Raw genomic sequence first — 22,598 nt, 5'->3', positions numbered from 1 at the left:
GGAAGAGGTGGGTAGGGTTAACGTTAACACTATGCAAAATAGGATTAAGTCATAGGGGTTTGTGCCGGTGGGAGGAAATCAGCGGACCCGGAGAAATCCCACGAAGTTGTACGCCTTATCACGTCCAAGCTTGGGATCGAAACCACGCCACTTGCATCTGTGACATACCTTATGATCTAAAGCACATGCATTAGACAATTCTACCACCTCAACCTCATCATATTAACAAAGCATAAAATGTCATTGTGTCAATGCTTATTATATGAACATTTTTTAAAAAATCCATTTAATGTTTTCTGTCGTTGTCAAGAGAACAAATTGTTAGAGAAACTTGGGTTGCATACCATGGCAGTTCTGTATGTCTTTGTTCTAAATATATAATTTTCAAAGTATTTTGATCATAAGGAATCTAAGGTTTCTAGTCCTAAAAAATAATTTTTTTTTTTTTATTAAGTGGCGTTTTTTCAGATATAAATAGTTTTTAGATAGTGTACTTGTACGTGTATTATTTCATATAATTGCAGTAGCCACTCTTTGTAACTTTATGTCGGAATGCCATCAGTGTTTAATATAGGTGTTCTGAGGGTTAGGTGGCCAAGTTGTATAATGCGTGCGCTTTAGATCATAAGGTCTGTCATTTAGTCAAATAGCTTGTACGTGAGTAAGGTTGCCTGTGCAATCCCGTTTGTTTTTATACGGGTACTCCGATTTACTCGAAGTACTAAAGACTCCTACGCGCAAGCGAATTATTAAAATAAAATTGCACCATATATTAGCCCCGAAATGGCCTAGTTCGTGTCTCTCTCTCTCTCTCCAAGTTCTTTTTTTAACACTCAATTTCTATAATTCTTAGTATAACCCCAATTCGCCATTCAATACAATTAAATTGATTTCCATAAATCACGCGACGTCTTAAAAAGACCCTTGTTAAAATCGCATTATGTTATGCTTATGTGGAGTTATCATGTGAATAATAACATGGACTAATTCAATTTGTTCTTTCCTTACTTAATAGACTATTCAATATAACCTGTTTTTGATCAGGCTAAAATTCTCCTTTCAAAGTGAATTAAATTATACGAGCCACGACTGCTAGAATAGCATCAGCGACGTTCTATTCTCTAACAAATCGATGAATATTGGACTATTATAGACCATTTCGTTTGAATTGCAGGAAATTGAATATACTTGCATCATTTCAAAAGTATAATGGGCACACGCAATTTGGTAGAATGATATAGTAAATTATTGGGTGGCTTTCTCCACCCATATCGAAACTCAATGATAAACAACCCAGCTCTTTCTATCCGCTAGCCGCTGGCACTCAGTTCGAGCGCCGAAGCATGGCAAGAGCTTACATCTTCGGGATAAAAGCATCAAGACTAGCTCCATTTCCTAAATTAAACATTTTTTCTGCGAGCTGTACAAAGACCAGTTCGTGACAGAAAGAAAGACATTGTCTTGGTTTCATCTTCTTGCTGATGAAAATAGACGGGCTGCCGATTGAAACTCGCCTGGAAATCTATCGTGTACTCTCTCTATATACACGTGTAGAATCAGGCGGTGTTGGGTTCTAATAAGACGAATAAATGGTAACTGACCACGAAAAAAAACCCACTGCAATCATTTAACGTTTGATGAAAAATATGTTCTTTGTATTATTCACTTTTGAAGATATCGCCGAAGTAAATCCTTGTTAACTTTTTGCCATGTAAAATCGGTCAGGTCGGCAAAAAGGAGATTCAATACAGGATTGTTTTTTTTAATAGTTAATCGCATGTTTTTATGTTTCATGCGGCATGTTGATGGGATTATTCCAACTTTCTCATTACCACAAATCAGACTTTAGAATCCATTGTAAATAAAATACCAAATGTCTTTTTACATTGAGAAATAATACTTGATAAATCTGATACAGAAAATTAGCAAATTTCTTTTTCTAAGATGTCGGACAAAAACATGTTTACTAATAAAAGGCTTAGAATAAATTTGTTTGTCGATGAAACAGAAAAATGTTCCATTGAAATATCTGACGAGATTAAGAAAAGAAAAGCCCTAATCTTATTTCAATGTTCGAAACAATTTGATTTTAAAGATAAATGGGGTCTGGTAATTAAAGACATTGCCAAGCGCGTATTGGGCACAAGGGCCAGCATGTCACAGATTCATGAATAAATAATCTTTAGTTCACTGGGTCATCGACGAATTTTCTAGTGTTTGTGATCTAAATAAATGTGCACAAAAAAAATGCATTTTATAAATTCAAGCAATATTATATGAACTGTCAATTCGTTCAGTTTTTCTATTAAATTATCGTTCGATCAATTGTTAATCGTATGGACTTTCCTATAATCGATAACTAACCCTCAATATTTAAACATTCTAACCTTTTCGGATTCGTTCGTGGAATCCTCGAGTAAACGAAAGGGTAGAACCACAGTTAGGGGTTTGTTTTCCATTTTGAATAGGGTTTGTCTTGTCCGCGTGGTTGTCTTGTGCATGTTGTTTATGTGTGGTGCGGCCCTCCTGCACTTACTATTAATATCAATAAAGTGTTTCGTCTAGTGGTACATGATCTCAGTTCTATATTATTTATTAGAGAACCTGAAATGTAAACTTAACTTTAATAATCTTTCTACTCCTCAATCCCCCCCCCCTCGACCCCGAATAAAGTTAACCTACCACAAACTAGATGAACAAACAAAACCAAACAAACAACACGTCAACACAACCATAAATTGCTCTGGAAAAGAGAATGCGTTATTAGACGAAATCCCATCGGGAATGCACTAATTCTTCTGTCATGGAAGAGTGGCACAGGAAGACAAAAGAAAAATAAAGTGTTTAATTCATGGGCACAACGGAAGACATTCGAACTTTACCTTAAGTTATTGGATCTGAGAGTCTCCACTTACTTTCTAATTCTCTGTTCGGAACGACTGGCTCACTTCAAACCCATTCAACTGCCTAAGAATTTCTGTGCGACTTGGTGAAGCCTCTTAGATCGCAGAAGATAGTGTTATATTCTAAAACAATTATCGTTCCATCAGCAAAAGTTGAGTAAACCAAGGGAATCGATTCCCGAGAGGCTAGTGAGAAATTCTTGATTGAGTTATGTTACGCTTTTCAATAGCAGTGAGCAATCTATCTCCACTATATCTCTCATCCTTCTCTAACTTTTGTCATTTATGTGAACTAACCCCAACAATTATTTTGCAATTTATTCTGGTGACAATCCGTTTAATAATTAGTGCAGTCTAGCAACAACGCACATTTTTTAAAGAAAAAAGAATTCTGCCAAAAAATGGGCATTTAATGCTGCAAATAAACGTTAATGTATTGCTTGTGAAATCGTGAGGTGGGGGAATAGGATTTTTCAATCAGCATTGCCAGTAATTAACCTAGCTGTGACCTAGTATTAAATCATTAAATTGATAAAATTAATAACTGACGAGAACTGAGACGTTTGTACCTGACAAGTGTAGGGTCTCATTCGAATTCCCAACCGTGTGGGTTTTCTCCGGGTCCTTTGGCTTCTACCTGGACTAAACGGCTAAAGGCCCCTACGTGCAAGTCAATTATGGAAAATAATGTATTATTTATGTTCCCAAAATGTTTCTCTCTCTCTCTCCAAATCAGTTTAAAACGACTCTCTCTGAACACAGGCGCTGGGAACTGGTAAAAAAAAAATCTGTATTTTTTATACAGAATAATGTTTGAAACCGACTATAAAAATAAAATAAAACCAAGTACGAACAATCCAAACCATTAGACAAAATTCAAAGTCCTAAAAAAACGGTATAAGCAAAATAGTGTAATCAGCAAATTTCAACCGTCCAATAGAGATAATTCTTAAATCGCAAATACCTCGTCTCAAATTTATACTCATGCGTGCTTTATCCACAGTAGCAGATATTTGTCTCATTCATCTTCTAATAGAATAGCTCGTGTTTTTCACATGTTTTTCTTGAGAGAATAATTTTTAAAATCTATTTGTGATGGACTTCTTGACTTTGTTGTTAACATTTCCATATACATGCTAAATTTGGTCACCGTCTGAGAGTCCACGATCCTAAAGTATTTGACTTCACATTTCAACACATGACGGAGGAAACCCAAAATGCGAATCGAATTCCATGGGCCATGGACCATATTTGGAATAAACCTGATGGAAATCCTGGCATAGGCCGACTAGAGCCCTTGGCTCTCTCAATATAGCCGAATGATAATGTTACAGGAGAAATTAAACTCCATTCCTGGTTCATTCTACTCTCGAGAATTCAATGGGTAATCCATACCGACGTAGTCTAAAATATACCATAAAAAAGACTAGACACGCATTTGCTTTTATAATTGACAGGTTTAATGTATTATTTTATAGTGTCATATATTAAGAATAATTGACAGGTTTAATGTGTGTATTTGATATCTTCAAATATTAAAAATAATTGACAGGTTCAATGGTTGTATTTGGTATTTTCTTATATTAAGAATAATTGACATGTTTAATGTTTGTATTTAATGGTGTTGACAGGTTTCATGTGTGTATTTTATAGTGTCATATATTAAGAATAATTTACAGGTTCAGTGTATGTATTTTGTTTTTAATAGTATGTCATATATTAAGAATAAATAGGTTTAATGCATGTGTTTAATATTTTCCTGTCTTAAGAAAAATTTATAGGTTTAGTGTCTGTATTAAAAATATGTTCATGTATTAAGAATAATTGATGGGTGTTTTTTTTAATGTAACTATTTAATATAGTCATATAAGAATAAGTTCCTCATTGAATATATTTGTTTTTAATTGTGTTTGTATAGGAAAGGGGGTAGAAGGTCGCGTAGAACAACCAAAGTGACCATGATCAAATTGCAAACAGTTGTTGTTACTTAAGACGTTCGTTGCAATGATTTCAGCTAAACTATATCGCAACAAAAAACAATACAGACAGAATTCGACATTCTGCGATATTTATTTGAAAATGTTTCAAAGATTAAAATGATGATGATCAATATCTCAATGGGTTTTCTATAGTCGTTTCTGTAGCAAATAGAAAATAGCTGATAAAAATACTATAATTAACGAAACTATCTTAGGGATGTCTGTAGGAATATTCCCCAGAGGTGGAGAAAAAACTTTTTCAAAAAAATGTAAAACATTTTCAATCCATTAGTCTGTTACATTAGTTGAGCCCATTAATCATGCATTCGAGTTTAACCTATAAAATTTGTTTTGAGAATAGACAAACGGGTTCCGCATTTTTAAGTACATGACTTTAGACGATATTCAGTGACAACTAGACATTTTTATACGCCCACATTTTCATGTGGATGTATATTGTCGTCGTCCCTGTCCGTCTGGGCGTCCAGAAGTCCGTCTGTCCATCCACAATTTGTTTGTAGACACTCTACAGGTCACAATTGTTATCCGATTTTGACGAAACTTGAAATACATGTTTATAACCCAAAGGTCTTGGTTCCTTTCGATATCCGCGCATATAGGGTCGTAACTTCCTAACTTATGGCCCTTGATTTTACGAAAAATCGCATTTTTAGCTTGTGATCCCCTAGAGGTCACAATTATTATCCGATTTAAAAAAAAAACGTTTGAATATATCACCGTATATATCGATTGAGTTCGAATTTCGTGAAAATTGGACCAAAACTGCCGAACAAAATGACCGTCCCTCGTACGAAAATAGTGTAAATATATAGTATATCAATGTTGTGGACCCCCTAGAGGCCGCAATTTTGATCCCATTATAAATGTTTATAACCCAAAGATCTTGGTTCATGTCCATAATCGCGCATATCGGATCGTAACTGCCAGAATTATGGTCCTTAGTTGTACAAAATATGCGTTTTTAACTTGTGGTCACTTGATTTGATATTTGTTTATTTGGTGCAATGTCTATTTTCTGTTTTGTCCGCTGGTTTATCTTGTAGATTTTTGTTTTGCGTTCAGTTCGGTCCTCCTGCACTTACTACTAGAGGTCACAATTGTTATCCGATTCAAAAAATAACGTTTAAATATGTCACCGTCACACCCTAGTAATCGTTGAGTTCGAATTTCGAGGAAATGGGACTGAAACTGACCGAAATCAACCAAAGGTATGAAGGTATGACTGATAATAAGGCAGACAGACAAACATATTCCAAGTTGATTCAAATTAACCAATGTTCAGCAATTCGACACCATAAAGTGCAATCAATACATATACTAAACAGCAAAAAAAACCCAAAAGACCGTCAGTACGATTTCAAAATCAGAGAGGCACTTTAATCAAATCATTCTAGAAAACGACTTACTAAATGTACACAGTCTATACATCAGTATCTGGTGTGTCCACAGCAGCGCAGCGTCTGTACATGGAGTGGACCATACGATTGATGAACGCCATTGGCACCTGGAACCACACTCTCAGAAAAGCCTGGCGCAATCCATCGGCTGTGTTTGGTCTCGGTACGACGTTATTAAGTCTCCTCTGAATTTCACCCCAAAGATGTTCAATCGGGTTCAAGTCCGGACTAAGGGCTGCAAGTGCATAACGTTGACACCGTTCTGTTGTAGAAAGTCCTTAGTAACTCTGGCGGTGTGGGCGCGAGTGTTGTTTCGATGACGTGCGATTTAGCGCACTGCTGTGATACCGCCTCCTCTCTCTTGACCAAGATTTTGGAACACCACAGGACCCACTCTCTGGTTTAGGCCTATTCCACCGCAAACCATTATACTTGGACCTCTCCAGGAGTCTCGTTCTATGACACATCGGTCAGAATAACGCTGGCCACGTCGACGCCATATTCTGGTCCTGCCATCTGCAGTTGATACGCAATACCGACTCTCATCCGTGAACAGAACAGTTCTCCACTTCCTGTGTCTCCAGTTCTGGTGTTGTTGGGCAAACTGTAGACGTTCACGTCGATGGCGAGGATCCGTCCACGGTAAGGTCTACGACAATGAATGTTCTCTCTGGTGAGACTTCGGCGCACTGTATCGGTACTAATGAGTCTTCCGTGTGTTCCCACTGTCTGACGTGCTGTCTCAGATGCCTATGTGAAGAGATTCTGCACGTGATGTTGCACAACATGGCGGTCTTGGACAGTGTGGCCAGCGTCGAGTTTTCCAAGCGCCTGGTTCCTCTGAGCTATCGTGAGTCGTGGCATGCTGCTGAAGTTTTCGTGTGAATGATTTAACCAGGTATGGTAGTGCATTTTAGAGGGCTGGTCCCGGTGAACATCACGTGTAGCATGAGTTACATGAAAATCATGGAGAACACATTACCATCTCAGAAGAAGTCAGGTTGCGTTTTTGAGAACATTTCCTGGGTTCAATTCTGTGTTTGGGAAGGAGCCTTATTGCTCAGGTAAAGTTTGGCAAGTTTTATGCAATGCGTCTATTCAAAGTAACATAGCAACCTGATGTTTCTTTTGCTTTTTAGTATATAAAGTTACAATTTGATTGCATAATGTGATCTATTAATTTATTCAGGTCATTCGAGTTGTAGGAACATTAATTAACCAGGCATTACGCAAGAGCTGAATCTGACTATTACATGTCTTTCTTTAGGCCTTAACAAGACTAGACCATAATCAACTCTCGATGCCATCTGATGAGTCCAATTTTCCACAGATTTGAATCAAATCTGTGGTTCAACGGCCGTTGATGATTAACCGCAAAAAATGGATAGTCGAGACTTTGTTTATTATCGTAACATCTGTAACAATGACAATCGCGGCTTATTAAAATGAGTATTTCTCGTCTTAAAGTGAAGTAATTTGACTGTTTACATTATCTATATTTGAACTATTATAGTAAGAACTGTCAGCTCTTTATCTAATCTTCAATAATGCCGCTTTAAGATAATACAGAATAATATTTTGGAACAAACTAAAAATAAGCTATACATGAGGTGTAGGTGAGATAATGCCAAATTATCCCAGATTGATGAGAGGAACACAATCACTGATCTGTACACATATAACACGACGTTTCAACAAGTGTTCTCGTGTCCATTTCAAGCACAAATAACCTTAAAATGGTTTATTTCAGAGCACATGAACTAGATGGCATCCATAACGTAGGGTTTTTTTTTTGTTTTTTTTGTTTTGTACATTAACGTATTTATCAACAGATCTCAAATCACAGTGATAATGACTTCTTGATCTATTTTCTCTCGTAATTAGTAACGTAAAATGTGTACACATTCAGTTCTATGTATTAATTTAGAAATAGAATTTACTATTGCCCTTTAATAACCAGACGATGGCCTGGATTCGCGATTTCCTCTTTTTAGCAATATTTTAGAGATAGGACAGAGATGTATTAAGGTATCATTGCTACATTTGAACACTATCGTGTGTATAATATATTTGTTCTATACTAGGAAAGAAATAGCATGCTGTAATTACGAAAAGCATTGTAAATGGACCTAAAACCATCTGCTTTGTAGAACTTGAGATATTCAATCAACTACAGTAATTAAAACGAACGTACTAAAGTAAATCTCTTGGTTTTCATTTTAAGTACCTCCAATTGATTATCTTCTGAGCTATTAACGGTTGTTCTTTATCGTCATTTTCACAAAGCATTGTGCTCAAAACTGCCTCTGTGAATAATGCTTAGCGTTTGACTGTGCATTCATATTAGATGCTATTCTTAAACTTCGTGTCCGTGACTTTCTTTATAAAGAACCTCTACGTTTTATTTTTCAAAAGGAATGTTTTAAGACTCGGAGTGGTTTTTCATTACTTCCCGGTAAAATGAAGGCTTACCCATTGATTGTTTACCGAAAGTGGAAAAAGTCCCTTAGGTAATTACACCGTTTCGTCTAGCCAATTAGTTATTAATCCGACTTTCTTCTCCAATCTCAACTGATGATCTGTTAACACGATATGATTTTTCCTTCAAAATTCTAATAAGGATGTCTGGTTTTGAACTATTCATGGCATTTGAATGGTAATTATTTATGGTACATCTAGCACCTCTAGTGAAATCACGTGATTAATACTTGGGATTATGGTTTATTCCGCTCAGTTACAACTATAGGACCATTGTCAAAGTAATATTTATATGTTTATCAACAGTTACAACTAATATTCAAATGATATTGATTTATGTCAACACAGTATCTTTGCCCAGTTTAATCAAAACAACACCAGAGTGATTAAATGGGAAATAACCATTTATTAATATTTCTTATGACATGGTAAAATATATAAATATGATTGAAATGATAATTGAAAATTTTAGAATAATAAAATTTGAAAATACGATAAACATTTAATAACAATACAAATTGTCTTGTATACCCCAATTATAAACCCAATAATGTCAAATTGAGTCAACAATATTGTTCAGATAAATATATAAATATCCCGGGGAAAAAAAGAGAATCAAGGTCATTCAGTGGAAATGCCAAAGGTCAACACTTTGGCGGCATGCTCCAGAAAATCTAGAAAGCGATAATTTCAAATTTAAAAAAAATCAATTATAATTTCACTCTTTGATTTGATGCCACCCTGAAATGGACCCCCTCTCACCCCCCCCCCTCTCTCTCTCTCTCTCTCTCGCTCTGTGTATGTGCATGCCACTAACTCAATTTGTTTCACAGAGGCAATGCGAAAGCATTCTTCTAAAGGTGAATGGTAATTTATCGGTCACAAGTTTATAACTAATTCTGGTCAGAATAATGTAATACAGCTGAATTAGGTTTACAAATCCTTCATACTTAGCTTTTTATCTGGTAGTCTATTATACCTAGAATACTTTTAATTGGCATCTAAGCTTATGTTTGATTGGTTTCCCTATCAAGTCATATCATTCTATGTATTTGTAATCCATCGTAAACCTCGGGTAATCTTCAATGGTAATAGAGACTGAATAAGTAGTAAAGCAGGGCCTATTAAAAGGAGTTATCACATACTAATATCAAGAGTATTGTTTTATGACGATTGTAAAATTATATATAAATGTTATCTATAGCATTACCAGTTTAATAATCAAAGATGTGAGCCAACTTTTAGTCATTAAGTTACCCAAACACTTTTGCGAGACCTTCAAGATGGACGAACATAATCTTGGACATTTTCCAAATCAGTTCCGTTAGTTTAATGTCCATAGTCTGCACACCATGGCCCGCCTTCATTAGCTTGGATGGAGTAGAAAACCAGGACGTTAAACCCCATTTAATTTTATTCCATCTTGCACACCATGAATAACACAATCTCTATATTGCTACTATTCTAAAACTACAAATATTGCTAAAAATCTAAAACTACAAATTTCTACATTAAAAATCTAAAACTACAAATCGTGATTTTACTTATACTCTAACACTACATATCGCGATATTGTTAATATTCTACAACTAAAAATCGTGATATTGCTAATAATCTAAAACAACAAATCGCGATATTGTTATACTCTTAAACTACAAATCGCTATACATTATATTGAATTTATAATAACCGATGAACATGTATTATGTTGACGAAACGTTGAACTCCTTTCCATTAATTTCCCTGCATAAAACTATTACGAAATGGCGGTGCTATATATTGGGAATGGTAGGATTTTTTGTACAATCATCATTGAAATGAAATGAAATGGGGAGTTTGACGTTCACTTTTCTACACTTACTGGACTTATGAAGACGGTTATACAGTGTGCTATGAGGGAGATTTTGCCTGGACAGCGGCGCTACGGCCTACTCTTATTTCGAATTCTAACGGTCAGGGGATTTTTCACGTGTTAACGTGACCTCGGTACTACTAGACAACTGTTCTTGTCAGGCCCTCCGTCCTGCACCACTAACAAGGGGAAACCGCGCCGGAAAATTCCGAGGAACATTCTCGGCCAACACAGGGAGCGAATCCGAGACCTCCAGGTCCTACTCACCGAGCTGCTACGGCCCGCACAACCATTCTAACAATGATTTTATAACTGTAGTTGAATGGACCTAGAATGTTCATGTTTAAAGAAAATCATCTGCTGCAGTAATAGCTTTTAAGCGGAATGACCATGCCATTGATTTCCAAAATATACTGTACTTTTATTTTTAATAACGAATTTGATTAATATATAAATCGATAAATATTTAGTAGAAGTTGTCCCTTACCCTCTTCGGATCATCGTAGTTATTTATGGCCAACATATCATAATCTAGCAATGTATAATTAAAGAAACCTATATATGATAGTTTATGACTATAAGATCAGATAGAGGGATAAGTAATGGGATAATGATGAGGGGCTATTAGGTGAAGCTGATCTGATATGGTCACTATTAATACGTGATGATGATGAATTTATTTATGATATTCAATCGTCTACTAGTTTTATATTCATTAGTCCATCATCATTAACATCATCATAACCCGTTAATCCTTGGTACTGACTTACCATGCCAGAAACCAATATACAAATAAACGGTTTCACTATGTTATAATAGGTAAATACTAACTTACCAGTAAATAAATGGTTTCACTATAATACTAGGTAACATTTTGTACTAATTTACCATGCAAGAAATCAATCTACAAATAAATGTTTTCACTATATTATAATAGTTAAGATTTGGTATTAATTTAACATGCTAGAAACCAATACAAGATAAACCGTTTTACTTTTACTACATTATAACAGTTAAACCTACCATGCAAGAAACTAATCTATAAACTAGTTCATTATATTATAATTTGGTACTAACATACCATACAAGAAATCAATATCCCCCACCCACCAACCAGGGTCCGCCACTGGCCATAACGCAACAGTATCAGCTTGGTCTGAATACAAAACATAGAGAAGTTCATTCAGACACAGAAATAGCATCAAGGTTGGAAGCTTCTGAATTCTTGATGTGTCCACCTACGCAATGCACAATTATTAACAGTAAAAAATGACAAAGTTTACAAAGTCATCAATTTTTAAGAAAAAAACCATGTCGGATTCTGTTCTGTTTTTTGTTTTATAATATTTATATAAAATACAATGATTATATAGTATTTATTTCGAAAGTATTTTTGATGTAAATTACATTGATGTATGTCTTGCTCTTGTCGGCTCATTACTAAACGTCTACTACTAATTTCTATGTAGGATGTCAGATCGGCAAAATGCCCAATTTTAAAGCATTTTGCAGGGGTTTTCAGAATATAACTCCTGAACGAAATAAAGAACAAAAAGTGAAAAGACATTAGCATATAGACGGGGGTTACACATCAGCCGGTGGTGTAGGACGGAGGGTCAGACAAGGAAAACGTCGAGTTCTCGTGTACACATTGGTGTGTACCTAAAAGGGCTCTGGGCGGTGAAAATTCGAAGAAGAATAGGTGGAAAAGTCAGACAAGGAAAACGTCGAGTTCTCGTGTACACATTGGTGTGTACCTGAAAGAACCCTTGGCCGTGAAAATTCGAAGAAGAATAGGTGGAAATGTCACTGTCTGGACAAAATTCTCTGGGCAATATTAATAATAACGTTTTAGTACACATTACATTGTTGTGAGTACGTTTGTATTAATAGTACAGGCGCTGGAAACTAAAAACTACAGAAAGTAAGACTTGCTAAGAATATTAGTTAATGCAGGTATAAAGGATATATTAAGGAAAACAGCGAGGGCAAAAAAAATATCTTACAACTATATGCACACTTGAAAATTGTCAGAATTTATTAGATCAACAAATAAGTTGACGTCAGTGTATATTCATTGGAACTAATGGGAATATAGTGACAAAAACAAACTTGTCATCTTGAATTTATAATAAAACCTAAAAACCAAAATATCCGTTCTTATAGACTGTCATAAAGAGAACAAAATATATTAAGTGCCCGACAAGGTTGGCGCTTTGAGTAGTGGTTGTGTATAATACATGATAGGATGTCTTTCATTTATTTTTCCTGACTTTATAAACGTGACTAATTCGTTACGACTCTTAACATTGCGCAACAATATTGAATTCTTTATCGTCTACAGCATCGCAAAAACGAAAATAATGGCCTTTTTTGTTGTCTATCTTCATGAAGGGTGATTTTTTCTGTAAATGAATCGACGTATCATTTTGTTTGTCGATCGAACCTATTTTGGTATATATCTAGATCAGGGTGAAAGGGGATTGTTGTGTCCTCCATTAAGTGTATGAATGGATTTATCTAAGGCATCTACTGGAAGCAATGATATCAGAGCAAGTAACTTGAAAATATAATTTTATATCACACCGATACCGCAGTTTGCAACAACAACAAGTTGCTACCTCGAACATCAGGTCAGGTAAAACGGAAGTAACACATGATGCTTGAAACAATAAAACACACATAGTCTAAAACACAAATAGCAACTAATGTTGATCACGTGTGGAACTTCCGCTTTAATTAGCCTATGCTACCCCCCCCCCCCCAACACACACACACACACACACAAATAGCAACTAATGTTGATCACGTGTGGAACTTCCGCTTTAATTAGCCTATGCTAACCCCCCCCCCCCCCCAACACACACATACACACACACACACACACACACACTTCATTATCCCGGTTGGTGGAGAAAATTATGACGTCAAACAACATTTCATTTCATTTGCCTTCCATATTTTAAGGACTCTCGTCTTTGATTACCCCTTAAGAATTATTACGGACAGTGTTAATATTATCGTAATGAAGTCGTTACAGTTATTCGTCATTTTATTGGATTCAGACCGGGCGAACAATAATTTTGCCCATTGACCATTCCTATCAAATTCCATTGCGTTTAACGCTTTCTGCCAGGGATGAGTGAATGAGGTTCACCTTGAGATACACAGACTGGAAGTAGCACAATAGTAAACATGCAACGACCCGCGGTAAATTTCAATGTGGTCCATCTCTGTTATTCTTCCGCCTCAAAATCTTGAATATTCACCAAAACCTGATAGAAAATGTAAATTCAAACCCGTTCCGTCGATTGTACGCCAACTTATTAACAGAAATCTCCATGGAAAAGGAAAGGGAAAGACAATGTGTTTAGTCTCAGGGTTAGACTGAGAAGGACCTGTCAGTATGGTATGCTGGGGGCCCCTAAAGAAGTTGATGTTCTGACAAATTGATTGGCAAAGCAGTCTCCGGAGGTATATAGGATATACCCTCGAAAGAACCATGCAAAAATTCGAGGTAGAGAACCCCTAGTGTTGATGACCCTAAAGGGTCCATGCTCAATGGCTTCCGGTCGCCAACCGCCCCTACTCCCCCCCTACTCACATAGAAATACAAAAGTTGTAGCTGTTAGCAGGATTCATAATAGTAATCCTATCCCCATTGTATTCAATGTTAAATCGATGCCATTCTTTATCGTGTACCATTATTTTGAACATTCAGATGATCTTAATCTTTGTAATCACAAAGAATCCAATATGTGATATGGAATATAGTCTGATTCTAGCAAAGGTAACTATGGGTACCAGGCAACGCGAAGGTCAAAGTGAGAGAAATCCTTTTAAATACATATTGATATACATGTTAACGATTTCTTTCTATGTATACAAGGTATATTATGTATATATTTCAGATTATGAACACATATCTTCTAAAGAGAAACAGCTGATAAAGAAATTATTAGATAGGTATGAATTACATGGGAAGGAAGGAAGACCCGTTGTTAACACATCGGACAGTATTACAGTCAAGTTCGGTCTTTCCTTGATCCAGATTCTAGACGTGGATGAAAAGAACCAAGTATTGAAAACCAATGTTTGGTATAATTATGTAAGTAGATTTTTGTTTAAAAAACAACCTTAATGACAAACATCACAGATTGTCCTCGTGTTGGCCTTGAACGGTCACACCATGGCTCAAGAGAGGTGGGAATGAATGGACTTGTGATTACACAACCGTCTTGAAAACTTAACGGTAGATCTTCAAGAAGAATATTAATAGAAATTAATTTTACCCCTTTTCTATTTTTCGTTGTTAAATCATTATTAATAACTTGCTTCCACGTAGGGCTCTTTTGCAGTGGGGTCGAAACCACGCCATTAGATCAATGACAGATCTTATGATCTAAAGCGTACGAGTTAGACCACTCGTTTACCAATTTGATTACAGAATGAACAATTAAATAATATAATTATATATTGTAGAATTGGAAAGACGTGTTATTAACTTGGAAACCGTCGGAATATGATAATATTACAGATATAAGAATACCATCCACAAAAATATGGCTACCTGATATACTACTGTATAACTTGTAAGTTTTTATAGTTTAATATTTAACTAAATATTGCTCTGAAAAGCATGCTGGCTTGCTAACCTGGAGGTTCCGGGGTCGATCCCGGTGTTGGCCGAGAAAGTTAATTGGGATTTTCCGACGTGGTGTCCACTATTCAGGGGTGCAGAACCGTTGGCCTGGCAAGGAACAGCCTCTGGTCATTAGGATGGGACGAAACAAACGATGCCCCCTGTACACACTGGTGTGCAGATAAACTATCATAAACACTCTTTGGCAGTTGGACGTAGAAATGAGGGTAATTCGTAGTGCCGCTCATCCTCGGTGACCCCAGTGGTCTAAATCCATTAAACTCCACCCTGGGTTAATCCATTGGGTATTCACGTATTCAAAATATCTACCCTTGATCGTAGCTTGAGTATGCGAAGCGATCAAAAGCAGTTTACAAATCGATCTTAGCCGCATTGTTTACTTTCACAACAATATATGCCGAGATCAACCTGGCACATTATAACCCATCACACTATAAGGATATTCACAACACGATAAGCAGAAATCAAACTGGCACACTATAAGAAATTCGCTGGTCGACCGTGACTGCAATTTGAATACGTATCTTGCCCATGGAGTAACCCAGGGGTAAGTGGAGTGGAATGGAATGAGACCACTGGGGAAACCGAGGATGAATGCCGCTGTCGGGGCAATATATCCTACATAGCACAATAGGACAATACTAGTTTTCATTAGCCCGGATGATGCAGAAAAGTAAGATGTTAAAACCCATTCCATTATTTCATATGCATCTTGTCAAGTCCCCTAATTTGTCATTTCATTTTTCTTGACTTTGAATTTGTTTGACTTTAAGGGTCGATAAAACTATATATTTTATAGTCCAGTAATTTGTCATTTCATTTTTCTCGACTTTGAATTTTCTTGTCTTTAAGGGTCGATGATACTATATTTTATAGATAATTAGATCAAAAAATAGGTTTCCAGGATCACCAATACTTGTGCCTGAACACATTACCATTTGTTGACGGTATTTATTTATGTCCAGAAGTAAGAATGTCAGTTTCCCACACTATGAATGAAATCTTAATCTTTGTATTTTACTAAAGAATAAAATGAGCTTTGATAGATATATTTGAATAAATCAAAAGGAAGACTCTACGAAACGTTTATCCTAACCCTGTAGAGCTATCTGAATACAAAAATACAAACTTTAAGTGTCGATGTGAGATTAGTGATAAGTCCCCGGATTGCCCGATGTCCCCAAGTGACCAAATAACCATTTCTACTTACATAATTGACTATACTATAGTGGAAGGTGATCCTAGCGTCACTCATAGAGCTGAATAATGGAATACAAGAGTAATGTAACGACTACGGAGGTTAAATTGTATGTCCAAACCCATGTTTATCGACTGTACAATATAATTTCTTTAGCTGTAAAATATCTCACTTTTAATATTTTCTGGTAAACTTCGCTGTTTCTATTATCCTTTCGAATAATTCTATATATATATTGAAACCAATAATATAATACAGGAGAATAAACAATCCCACGAAATCATGGAAATCTCCACATTAAACACAAAACTATCCAAACAGAGTATTATGACTCCAGTAATATTTTCATTTTTATTATTTACTCAGATCGCTTCTTGAACATTTTGTGATTATACCCCATTGGTATTCGTGATGGTATGTTCAAAATAAACAATGTTCTTGAAGAGACATTGATGAGCTCTTAAAGATATTAAACGACCCTAGTTTTACCCATGTCGTTATACATGATTAGGCGTATTATCATCTACGGTATGCAATGTGTATTGTATCAGAGCAGCTCTTTGGCGCCTTAAACATTTTTTTATTAGTAATTTTAAGCATTATACAAAAATAACATCTAGGAGTGTCGTAGTTTTAAGATCAAATACTAATTTTGGAAATTAATACACTTCCAGGAATGAAAATGTCTAGACGAAAATTGAATTAATTTTTATCAAACAAAAATTAATATAGAAATGAGTTTCTAAAAAAAATAAAGTCCTTCTTATCGGGGTTATTAAAGCGCTTTATTTTGGCTTTGGAGAACCATTGGCGATCTTATAATTTTTAGAAAGGGAGAACTTATTAATATTTTTAATTATAGCAAATATCGGAGAGTAGAATTTATTCCATTTACAGCAGTGTAGTGCAGGGGTATGGTGATGCCCGCTGCAAAATCCTTGATTGATTGTCCATAAGAGTCATGTCGTAATCCCCAGTACTGAGAAATGTGAGAAAGGGAAAGATTTTAAATATGTAAATACAGATAAAAAAAACCCCATTTTATTCAAATTAAGAAGGGCAGCTTGTACAAAGATATTAACAGGGGTAATTTCAAATTAAAAAAACAACATTTTTTTTATTTATATCTGTGATTTACAGTCTTTAGCTAAAGTGGGACAAGTAAAATAACTGATAAAAATTTACAATCCATGTAGGATTATTATCAGCTTGTTATTGATACTGATCGCTATTTAAGTCCTAATTTTTTTATGGGATGCACGAAAAAGTTCAAACAAACCACTCATCATTTAAACGGTTCCTTTTAAAGATCAAGTCAACAGAAAAATCACGTAGCTGTAATGGCGAATTAACTGATATGTTCACCAGCCTCAAAAAGGCTTTTCCATTGATTAATATCGAGGCAAGGAATAAATATGATGCTGACCAAAACTCAAATATAATTACTTGAATCTGTTTGCTAAAATTGATATTTTGTAAACATAGTTGAAAGATCAAAGCTGACGAGTGTTAAGAGAATCAAACGAGCGTGTTAAGGGCGGACGCATGGAGATTAGAGTCAAATTTCGGGGTAAAAACGTCAAAATGTTGTGTCCCGATCTCCGGGTTTGATATCTGAATACAATCAGTTGTCGTCATGATGGGTTGAAAACTAAAAAATAATTAGTTGTAGGGCTAGAGAACGATGACGAAGCGCACACAAGACTGATTAAAGAAGCGAGGTCTATTGGTAAAGTCAACCTGTAGGCGAATTACTGCTGTTACCATGGGAATACGTGCGTTTGGATTCATTCCTGGTTAAACACAGATAAATATTAAATACTCGACCATATCGCCATAACTAAGTCCGGAATAAACAAAGACACGTAACGTCTACAGCTAGATGCACACAAACTGCGTTCCGTCTTGGAATTGAATCTTGCGGTCTACGGTACCGATATTGGTTATACTTTATGGATGTCGGTGAGAAAACCTAGACATGATCCGTGACCAAACAAGTATTTAGTTCGCCTGCTAGAGAACGATGACGAAGCGCACACAAGACTGATTAAAGAAGCGAGGTCTATTGGTAAAGTCAACCTGTAGGCGAATTACTGCTGTTACCATGGGAATACGTGCGTTTGGATTCATTCCTGGTTAAACACAGATAAATATTAAATACTCGACCATATCGCCATAACTAAGTCCGGAATAAACAAAGACACGTAACGTCTACAGCTAGATGCACACAAACTGCGTTCCGTCTTGGAATTGAATCTTGCGGTCTACGGTACCGATATTGGTTATACTTTATGGATGTCGGTGAGAAAACCTAGACATGATCCGTGACCAAACAAGTATTTAGTTCGCCTGCTGAAATCTGCACTATTTGTCTGAAGTTCCGCTGCTCACGTTTTAGGCCGTGGTACCAGGGCAGAGGCGACCATTTCTAATCACAAGTAGATTACATTTAATCAAATAGATGGTTCACAGCGATAAACATCACATTTTATTGTACATGATGCCAATATAATGTAATACGTTAAACGTAATATGCACTAATGCTTCCTATTACACTTGTAATATTAACTAACCAAAAAGAAAGATTATGATAATAATAATAATAATAATAATATACTTCATAGATGGTCCCGTTTGAACACAAAGGATGCATATTTATGTCTTTAATTAATAGTAGGGTCGCCTGTCCAACCTCGTGGGTTTTCTCCGGGCCCTCCCTCCGGTTTCCTCCCACTGCTAAAACCCCCTACGCGCAAGCGAATTATTGAAATAAAATTAAACCATATGTTAGTCCCGAAATGACCTAGTTTGTGTCGAGTGGACGTTAACCCCCCTCTCTCTCTCTTTCTCTCTCTCTCTAAGTAATAAATGAAGTATTTGGACAGGGTGTGAAGGCTATGGAGGGGGTGGGGACAGGTAGGGACACACAACGAAATTGTTTATTATTTTTGTTTATTTAAGATGTGTGGTTAACACAAAAAGGATACACATTAATGTTTTTTTGAGCAAATGAAATATTTGGAAAGGGGTGAATGGGGGTAGGAGGAGATGGACAGCAAAGGTACAGAATCCGACGAATTATTTTTGTTTATTTTTTTATCAAAGACGTTGGTTAACACGTGCCTATCATCGAATTCAAAACGAACCTTAACACATAAACGCATAAATATTACTATTATTTACTTTGAAAAAAATATCTTCCTAAATAAATAAATATACATATGATGGAAAAGATGATAAGACAACACAACATGGTAATTATTCACCTACTGTAAATAATTAAATAGGTTATTTCAGCATGTGTATCCTTGGACTCGGGTTAAGGGTTGGGTGTACACATATTATTTATGTTAATAGACCTTTGTCATGAGAGCTATCACGAACCAACCAATATATCTGACTATGTTCACCAATCCGATATATATCTGATTTTAAGATTTAATTAATCATCATGTTAAAGCTGTGTTAATTGGGTCATCTGTTGCACCTTCAAAACATACAAATCGAGTCTATGATATTTCTTATTAAATATACATTATGACGAGATAAATCTGCCTATTGCATGTGTTTCGTTTGGGCTGATATGTTATATAATTATTAATTATACATTTATTCACCTGACCAACCGATCATCAACTCTCTAGAACATCGGATGGTTGTAATTTTGAAAGGATTGAAACACGATCGTCATTTAATAATTTCATTTAAAAATGGATAATCGAGACTTTGTTTTTTATTGTAACAACAACGGTTTCAATGCAAATCGAGACTATATATTCGCTTTTCGCCAAACATTCATAACTTTGCTCAAATAGAAGTAATTTGACTGAAATGTACAATATATTCCCTGTTCACGATCTAATTTTATACTACTATAACGAGAACTGTCAGCTCTTCATCTGATGCTTATATAATTCATCTTTAGCAGATAAAAAAACCTTTTATACGAAGAAAATGGTTGAAAAGCGTACATTAAATACGATAATGAAGACATCCAATACCTTAACAAGTGTAACTACCGGATGTGCGTACTGTAAAAGATGAAAAGTCAAAGCAGGGACAAAAGTAAAGCATAGACATAGCGTCGGGTAAATGATGCGTTACCCATAACGGCTGCATTTCTAGATTTTGAATAGAAAATACATTCCTAATAATCATTCCGTTGATGGTTATATAATTAATATTTCTGACTTCAAAAGGATATTTCATTATTTATTTTAATTGCTGATTGAACATTCTATAATGATATTGGTATTCGTGATGGTGTGTTCAAAATAAACATAATATGTTCTTGAAGAGACATGGATGGGCACGTTCTATCAAAATAATTTACCGGATGTGCGTACTAGGCGCGAATTAAAATGTCAAAGCCAATAGGAGCAAAACTAACATCCTGCACGTTTCAAGTCAGTAGCTTGAAGCGTATATATGGTATTAGTGTCAGTGGCTTGTGGCACGAAGTAACAGTATATTGTCGCATACATAATATATTATGTCAACGCTTGGGCGACATAATATATTGTGTTGACGCTCCAAGCGTGTTAGCATATTAGACCTGTAGACTCAGTGGAATGTACGCGTCATCAGAGCGGATCCAGGGGTTGGACCATGGGGACCGGTCCACCCCCTTAACAATAGAAAGTGTCCCTGTAAATAAAAGAGGGCATCCTTATCAGAAAAAGGGCACCTGTGATGTCAGAATTTCAAAAAAGGGCACTTTTCTTTCGGATTAGGGTTAGGGTTAGGACACAGAAAAGAGAGAAAAAAACAGAAAAGAAAAAAACAATCGAAACTTACCGATTCCATGATGGAAAATACCGCCAAAATATGTCTCCAAAGCATTCATTGGTTATCAAAGCGCCAATTAAATCTATCGTTGCAAGTTCATGCCTAGTCACCTCCATCCTAGTTCCAAGCGTTGACATAATATATTATATCGCCCAAGCGTTGACATAATATATTATGTATGCGACAATATACTGTTACTTCGTGCCACAGGCCACTGACACTAATACCATATATACGCTTCAAGCTACTGACTTGAAACGTATCACCTGAAACTAAAGCATAGACATGGCGTCCGCATTAAACAGTCCTGAAATGACGCGTTACCCGTAATAGCGGTATTTTCAGATTTATAATAGAAAATACCTTCCTAGTACAGTCTTCAGTTGGTGGTTATATAAGATTTCAGACTTCTTGGAAATATTCATTAATAAATAAAATAAAATCGTAACATTGTGCACATTTTCCAAACGTTGGTCAAGTCTATAAATATCTGGAATAATACATTGTATATTTTGGTAGAATTATTTTGGCAAGGCCTATGACTATGAGATGACGATCTTGTGATTTGTTAAACCGCCATAACCTTTTACGGTAGTTCTCTTTACATTTCAAAGTAATAAAACGAACAATATATTTGTATCATTTCAGTGCTGATGACCGGTTGAAAGAACAGCGTGATGCCTTGGTTGTTGTCTCCAGTGATGGCAGTTTGTTGTGGATGCCCCAAGCTATATTAAGGAGTTCCTGCTCTTTCAACACTCTCTACTTTCCTTTTGATGAACAACTTTGCATACTTAAGTTCGGTTCTTGGACCTACAATGGTTTCAGACTGAATATCCATTTTCCAGCTCCCGATGCGGATAAGATGGATTTGTTGGAATACATCAAAAATCACGAATGGGATATAACAGAAAATACAGCCATACGAAATGAGATGTTTTATACCTGTTGCCCAGAGCCCTACCCGGATCTCACCTTTTCAATCCGGATTAAGCGAAGAGTGGCTTTCTATACGTTTATTCTGATCATGCCTTGTGCTCTACTGTCGCTTCTAACGCTTGTTATCTTCTGGGTACCTCCTGAATCACCGGCTAAACTTATTTTAGGTAGGTGTATAGAGCAATTTTATAAAGTAATTTAAAACAATTACAAGATCTTTTATGGGTTTTCAGATGACTTTCAGGGATGGTTGGACCTCTGAAATGGGTGTGGGGCTGCTGTAAGAGAAACGAGTTGAAGAAGAAAAATGAATACAGAAATAGCCTTATCAAACATCATCCCAAGACATGTCTCATTAATTTAGGAATACAATTTTCAAG

At 35.9% G+C, this 22,598-nt stretch overlaps 1 protein-coding gene across 4 annotated transcripts in view; it reads left to right on the top strand.

The window, feature by feature from the left end:
- LOC126810599 (acetylcholine receptor subunit alpha-type acr-16) overlaps positions 1-22,598 on the top strand; it is a 123,291-nt gene that overhangs the window by 88,486 nt on the left and 12,207 nt on the right. For all 4 annotated transcript variants that reach the window (XM_050535760.1, XM_050535759.1, XM_050535761.2 and 1 more), the window contains 3 exons: positions 14,542-14,738; positions 15,113-15,222; positions 21,928-22,385. In XM_050535760.1, the coding sequence (XP_050391717.1) occupies positions 14,542-14,738; positions 15,113-15,222; positions 21,928-22,385 (765 nt within the window). The remainder of the gene's footprint in view (positions 1-14,541; positions 14,739-15,112; positions 15,223-21,927; positions 22,386-22,598) is intronic.

The sequence above is a fragment of the Patella vulgata genome, chromosome 2, assembly GCF_932274485.2.
Source record: "Patella vulgata chromosome 2, xgPatVulg1.2, whole genome shotgun sequence".
In the NCBI taxonomy this organism is placed as follows: Eukaryota; Metazoa; Mollusca; class Gastropoda; family Patellidae; genus Patella; species Patella vulgata.
This window is presented reverse-complemented; position numbering and strand designations above follow the sequence as displayed.